Raw genomic sequence first — 7,273 nt, 5'->3', positions numbered from 1 at the left:
CTTGTGCATCCTTTTATCTTTAGACAGGTTTGGCATTCTTTAATCCTAATGTGAAGGCAGGCTCCCTGTGAGATTTCCAAAGATTTGTCTTTCCTCAAGGTTAGAAGTCCTTGACCTTTAGCCCCTATTCTTCCTAATTTTGTTGTAAGATAGAACACACAGGGACTATAGCTGAGACTTCACAACTGCTTATGTGACTAATCCAAGGAAACTGGTCCAGCCCACTGGGTGACAGGAAGAAACTATAGAAAGGAATAAACTATACCAAGGACAAACTATACCAAGGACAAGACAGCTAGCTCAGGACGTGAGCCACTAGAGGGCTCTGGTACTTCGTGGAATGCCCATTGTTCTTTGCAGCCTCCCTTTAGGAGGCCACTGAAAAAGAGGTGGTCCTGAGGGCATCAGTTATATGGGAGGTCTGAGACCAGATTATTTTGTCCTCAGACTCCTGCTGCAACTGACCTTCTGAAAAAGTCTATTAATAGGCAAGGGAGTGGGTACTGGGTCCTGGCTTGTAGAATGTACTACTATAGTTAGCAGGGACACTATGTCCAAGAGGCCTTGCACCTTCACTCTCCTAGGAAGGAAGCCATGACTTTCTTCTATTCTACTCTATTTCTATATTATTCCCCCAAGAAATAATATAAAAAAGCCAAATTCACACTCAGAATTAATTTATTGAAATTTTATAAAAATTCAGGCCAGATGGAATAAAGTACAACCCAAGAGTATAATTTTGTTCAGTGCTTTTTTTTTCTCCTTGCCCCGTGGCACTGATGGTAAGAAAGCCCCAGGTTCTCCACTAGCATGGAAGTATTCTTAAAGTTAGGTCATATGGAGTTCAAGCTGTGGCCAGATCCCCAACATCTGCGGCATTTCAGGCAAGCAAAAATTATTGACCATCCAGTACCTCTGTGTCCAAGAAGAAAGCTCAATTCATTTAGTCCTTAAGTTGCCATCTTTACCTGGTCAGACACTAAGGCACCTTGACAGGGCTCAGATAACCACACAGTCCTAATTATAATTCAGTGTGAAAAGGCCGCAGGCATGAGGCATATGGGGCTCTTAAGATGAGCTTAACCATTTCCCAAGCATGTCATTCCTTTCTATACCCCCCTGCCTTTTCTTCCCTCCAGCATTTCCAGCCAGCTTAGAGCCCAATTTCTGGAGAATTGAGAGAACAGCATTATGCACATAGACTCTTCTCTCAGATTGGAGCAAGAGCCAAATAAAATAAATAGAACTGGGTAGGGAGAGAGAATGGAGGAGAAGCTAAGGAACAATCCTTTGCCTCAAGTCTGGTGCACCTCATGGAACATCAGTTCACGGGGGATGGCTGTTTCTGGACCAAACTTGGTGGCTGCCCGACGCTCGAAGGCAGCGACATTCTGTTTGACAACCTCATCAAAAAACATGGTGGCCAGCTGGGAGTGCAGCAGAGAACGAAATTCAAAGGAAATCTAGGAATGGGTAAGAGATAGTCAGAAATTCTTCAAGACCATGTTGGATAGTCCCTGGCCAAATGCAAGGATACTATTCAGTACCTTTCTCTTCCCCTCCAGGTTCCTTAGATCCCCTCAAAAGCCCTAACTTGGGACTGAGCACAGTGTAAGGTTTGATAAAAAATCAGACCTGTGAGGTGTCATTGACTTGGGAAATGCTAAGTGCTTAGCTATACATAAAGAATAATGCTGTCACAGTACCTCAACTCTGCCCTCACACCCACTGGTAGCCCTGTGCTACACAGCCTCCTGACTCACCGAAAAGTCCACAGTGCAAGTTCGGGGGTAGGCAGGAATACCAGGGCTGAATCGCCAAATGGTCTCTAAGTGATTGAAGAGCTTGCCATCAGTGCAAACAGCCTAGAATAGGAGTCAGGTAGTTAAACATCATACAATGGAATAAAACCTATGCTAGGTATAGGAGGCTATAAGAAGGAATTGAAAGCCATTTTCCTTTCCTTCTAATATTTTATTAGGGAGGTATTTGATTCAAGATAAAATGACAAGGAAGGTCAAAGTAGCACTTAAGTGTAAAAATGCTAGAAAACACAAAAAACTTCCTGATCCCTTCCAGACAGGCCTCACCTTGACCATGTGAGGTTTGACCATGGAAACAGCAGAAGTATAACGTTCCATGACAGGTGGAAAGCCAACCTCCAACTGGGCCTTCAGGTGACCTTTGCGGCTAGATACAACCAAAGACTTCTTACACCAGGGCACAAACTCGCGGTACTCCTGGACATTGGACACCACCTCGTACATCTCCTGCATCGAGTACCTAGGGGAAGGAATCAGAGAGGCCAAGGAACTACCAGCTCCTTACTCTAAGTGCTCTTCCCCCCAGTAGCTTTACCCACTAACCATACACTTTCAAGAACTAGCGATTGCAAATAAGCCTGAATGGATGACTTCCCAAAAGCGAACATGCAGATTTTCATGATATTAATGTTACTTTGTTTTGCAGTTTACAGAATGCTTATGAATTTCATATCTATTTTGATCTTAAGAGGGATCATCTAGGAAGAACAGGTTGTCGTACAAAGACTCAGATCCCAGCTCTACAACTTTCTAACAATGTAGCCCTAAGTACATTACCTGTGCCTCCATTGTCTCACCTGCAAATCAGAGGTAGTAATAGTACCTGAATCATAGGTTTGTTGAGAGGATCAAATGAGAAAATATGTAAAATACCTAGGCAGCCTAACTGCTAGTAGTAACAAGTGCTCAGGAAGTGTGAGCTATTTTATAATGTGCTCAGAATACATAAGGTCAGGTCAGCAGAGAATACCCTGTTTTATACTATACTTACTGTCCAGCTCTAGGCAAGTTTCACTTAATACACATGCACGACAACCAAGAATTACAGTTGGAACCCTGGCAGGGGAAGATAAAGGATCAGTAATACAGCTGGGAGAGGGATGGCTAGGGATGAATCTTGCCTATTATTGCTACCCTTACATGCTACCCTTGGACATGGTTATTTGGAGGGGAAAGGAGTGGAGAGATGCTGGACAAGGGAAGATGCTCACCCCATGATCCTACGCTCAGAATAAGCCTTTCTCTTGTTGGTGAAGGGGGCAGCAAAGCCCATGAAAGAACGGCTGAGAGGTAAGCCAGCCTCAGCTCCCAAGGCTTGGGCAGCCCGGGGTAAGAGGAGGCTGCAGGAAATCAGAAATCTAAGGCCAAAAGGAAAAGAGAAACAATGTCACAATAATTTGTGTTCAACCATTCCCAGGTGAAAGGGAAGAGGGGCGCATCTCAGAGGAAGGTCGTCCAGGGAAGATTTTCCCCCAGCACCTGCTGCAACCCGCCAGGCTTCCTGGCCAGGCAGTCACGAGTGCGAAAGGTCGAGGGCGGCCGAGGACAGGGCCGGGGGAGGAGGTGGAAGAAAGCGGGGTGCGTGTGAATCGCCAGTTGTCTTTGACTGGGGGGGCTATTATGCTGAAAGCCAGGAAGCATCACAGTTCATGGGGCCTCGCCAAGCCCGTCGCTGCCTGGGTATCCGCGAGGAGCAAGAAGTGGTTGGACTCCCACCCCGGGGACTTACCCCGGCAGATAACTTGCAAACGTATTCCCCAAAGCTCTACATTAGACGCCAGGGTATGACCCGCTGCCGCTCCCCGCCGCACCTGCATCCTAGGGTTGCAACCCTCCACCGCAGAATTTTGGGGTCCTGAACGACCCCCTTTCCTCGCGCGCGTCCGCCCGCGCCTGCCTCTCACCTCATTGGTCGCTGCGGTCGCTGAGGGCCCGGGGGCGGGGCCGGGCGCGCGCCCGGGCGGAGCGGGAGGCTGCCGCAGCGCTGGGCCGCTGCGCGCGTTCCAGCCGGGAGCCGCCGCGCGCCCGCGGAGGCCATGCGCGCCACCCTGGCTGGCCTTGACTCTGACACCCGCTGCGCCCTCCTCACTCCAGAGGAGGAGCTGGAGGAGACGGCTGCCGGGCTGATTCAGGGCCCCTGAGCGCAGAGATGGCACCGGGCAGCGGCTCCTCTTACCCTGCTCCCGCCCGGGCGGCGGGGTGAGCTAGAACTGAAGCTGCGGCCGCTGCTCCCGCAGTTCCCAGTACCCCCACGTCACGCCGTTGCCATGGCTCGGGACCGGCTGAGGGAGGAAGCAAGGGGACAACGCGGCCTGTTGGGAGATGTAGTTTCACACCTCTAGTGAGAAAGGACACTGCAGTGTGTGTTTGGGAAGATGTAGAGTTGGCCCGGTAGCTCGAGGTCATCAAGGAAACTACTTGGCCAGTCTGAGGTCACAGACCTGATCCATAAGCACAAAGGCGACTTCGTGGGCGTGTCTACAGTAGATATCCGTTGATCTTCTGAAGGTCTTTTAGAGCCTTTATTATTATTCTGCCATGTTTACAGTTCTTTAAGTTCTGTTCAACCTTTGTAGCCTCCATAGTGCCTAGTGCTGTGCTTAAATCTTTGAGAAAGGAAATGAACGTTCCAGGCTCCGAGCTAAGACTTTGCATAGTTTTCTCCTTTAATATTTATACATAGAAGTAGAGGTAGGAAGAACCAAACTTACTTTTAGGGAAGAGAAACATCTTTGTCTGGAAAAGTGTGCACTTGATGAAAGGTGAGAGACCCCATGGGTAGAAACCCAGACAACGAAATGTCACTATCCTGCTTTCCATCATGATACAAGGAGGAAAAAAAATGCTTTTGAGAAAAGTGGGGAGAACAAAAGAAAAAAAAAGAGGAAAGAGAAATCAGCAGTTAGAGAGAGACAACCTAGGTGGGTACAAGAGCCATTGAAATTCTCTCACGTTAGAATAGAGAAGACGTTTTAAAAATTGTGGTCCCAGCTGTTATATTTAAAGATGTTTCTGCTACTACAGTGCAAGCCCCTCCTCTACTTTCTTTCTAAATCTTTAGTAAAGCTCTTCACATTCAGGAAAACTTTGAGTAGTGTTGTGTGGGTGTGGGGGGGGGATAAAATAATTAAAGACAGTGTTGTCTTTTGGGTCTAACTGGTGTGTAAGAGACATCTTGCCTAGAAACAGGTCTGGAAACAGATATAAATCCTCCAACTCCCTCCTCTCCTTGAGATTGGCATAAAATTTGGGCCTTCCACTGGGTATGGATTGATTTAAAGTTTGAGCCCATTTTATCTGGATTTCAAGGAGCAGGAGCTCTCCCTTGAACTACATTTAACATTTCATAAGGAAGATGTTTTAACCTATTTATATGTAAATAGACTATATATAATATAATATAACATAATATAATATAATATAATATAATATAATATAATATAATCACATTTCTTTTTCTCTTCTAACATTTCTTTTTCCCTCAGTACCTCCCACCACAAATATCCAGGATACAGTATCTCCTTCCATTTTAACTGGAGCCACTCTCAGTTAGGCATGTGACCTTGAGGAACAGATTTACTTTTTCCAACCCCACTCTCTGTCTGGCCCCGCTCTCTCTGACTAAGGACTTACACATGTAAGACAGCTGCTTAGAGTGAGGATCTGGATCTGGCCAGATAAAAGACAGAAATTAACTGGGATACATGACAACTGTGACCTCATTAACACTTTGCCTTAACCGAGTTAACTGCTGCAGAATCCCCAAGGTACAATAGGCCTGCCAAGCCAATTTGCCTGTTGTCCTCCTACTAATTAGATTAACTAATTACTGCCATTTAATTTTTTCCTAGTTCATTCCCTATACTTAAAACAACCAACTTCCTGCCATTTCCCTGTCATTCTACATGGGTAACTTCCTTCAAACAGACTCACAATACAGCTTTTCCAGGAAGACCCTCTTGACTGAACCTATTCCTCAACATTAATGTCATTTAAAGTAGCATGTATCCTATATATTCTCTAGTTGTTTCAGGTGTATATGTATATTCTTCTACTAAGTTATAAGCTCCACAAAAACGGACACTATTACTTCTAAGTTTCTACCTCTGAACCAATTAGTATAGGGCAATACACAATGGTGAGTTTTTAATCAACATTTGTTAGAAGAATGAAAATTGAGTCTTAAAGACGGGTAGGCATCTGCCCAGATTTATCCAAATATGAATTCAGTAGCCGAATCCAGAAAGACTGCATAAGAGGGCTTTGCCACCACCTCTGACCTCTTCCTCTCCTACCCTGTGCATCTACTTGAAGCCCTGGAAGTATCTGTGTTACCTACATCGTATCCCTTCTTTCTCTACTGGGAAATCCTCTTTCTGTGCTCTGAATAATATTAAAAATAACTCTTCTAGCCCTTCCTCCTCCTTCCAGCTGCCCAAAGTATACGGCTGGCAACCTCCCTTGTTCACCTCTACTGCCTCGCCAGAACCAGGCACGTGACTCCAGCTCAACTCCTAACTCCCAATTCCTCAGGTTACCAAGAGCTATTTCAGGCCATGAAGGCTACATAGTCCCATCCTCCCCATCCTCTGGGCCATATTCTAGCTTAGCCTTTCCTGGAAGGTCCATAATACCCAATAGCCAAGTCAGCATGTCCCAACACCTATATCCATCTTATCCCCAGCTACCTTCATTTTCTACTTCTTCAGCCTCGTCTTCATCATCATCATCATCATCATCAATCATCATCAAATATGAAGAGCCTGTTCCCAAGTACTCTGCTGGAGCTACAAAGAATAATTTCATGTATACCTTTGCTTTCAGAGAGCTCAAAATCCTTTTTTTTTTTTCATAAAGAAACAAACAATGTGCAATCTTGTATTGAAAAAAAGACCAGCTAACAGGGAATTTTAAATCCATTCTGAACTGTTGGGCACTTATATGTCAAAGATGTAAGGTGAGATAACAACAAAGGGGTGCAATTTAAGTTGTAACATTGTAAACTAAGTAAGTGTTAAGGAGACCTAACAAAAGGGAACGAACTTGTTAACCAGAGAAGACTTCCTGGAAGAGGTAAGTTTTAAGTAATATTGTAAGTTTTATATTCAATATGGTAAAAAAAAAATTAAAAATTATTAAAGGTACATAGTGATAGGTAAATTTCCCTCCCGTTCTTCATCCCGTCCCCCAGTTTCTCTCTAGGAAAAAGCACTGGTACCAGTGTATAGTGTATATTTCCAGTGGGAATCAAGATATTGAAAGCAATGAGGGGGCATAGATTGTCGGAGAGCATGGCAGGGCTTTTATATCAGTGCCTTGACAGGGGACCAACATGCTACACTTCTTCCTAAATATGTTCTCTTCTTAACACACTTACCGAGTTGCTCTGAACAGAACTCTGAATCACCTTTTATAACTTTTACCAATTTTTCCATATCCACTTTTCTTCC

The 7,273-nt window shown here is 45.1% G+C and overlaps 1 protein-coding gene across 4 annotated transcripts; it reads right to left on the bottom strand.

Annotated features, from left to right (window-relative positions):
* Positions 1-660: 660 nt before the first annotated feature.
* Positions 661-4,084, bottom strand: COQ10A (coenzyme Q10A). 4 transcript variants are annotated; one of them, XM_039865694.1, is made up of 5 exons: positions 3,728-4,083; positions 3,035-3,181; positions 2,091-2,283; positions 1,764-1,865; positions 661-1,463 (listed from the first exon to the last, which is right to left on the bottom strand). In XM_039865694.1, exons 1-5 carry the CDS (start codon positions 3,859-3,861, stop codon positions 1,296-1,298), a joined length of 744 nt encoding a protein of 247 aa, XP_039721628.1. In that variant the 5' UTR covers positions 3,862-4,083; the 3' UTR covers positions 661-1,295. The 4 variants fall into 4 exon arrangements, with proteins under 4 accessions (XP_039721628.1, XP_039721631.1, XP_039721630.1 ...); XM_039865697.1 differs by having other exon boundaries at positions 3,635-3,745; XM_039865696.1 differs by lacking the exon at positions 3,728-4,083 and adding an exon at positions 3,553-3,704.
* Positions 4,085-7,273: the final 3,189 nt, after the last annotated feature.

This window comes from Pteropus medius, unplaced genomic scaffold (assembly GCF_902729225.1).
Source record: "Pteropus medius unplaced genomic scaffold, Ma_sr-lr_union100, whole genome shotgun sequence".
In the NCBI taxonomy this organism is placed as follows: Eukaryota; Metazoa; Chordata; class Mammalia; order Chiroptera; family Pteropodidae; genus Pteropus; species Pteropus medius.
The sequence above is the reverse complement of the archived record's forward strand: the minus strand, read 5'-3'. Positions and strand labels throughout refer to the sequence as shown.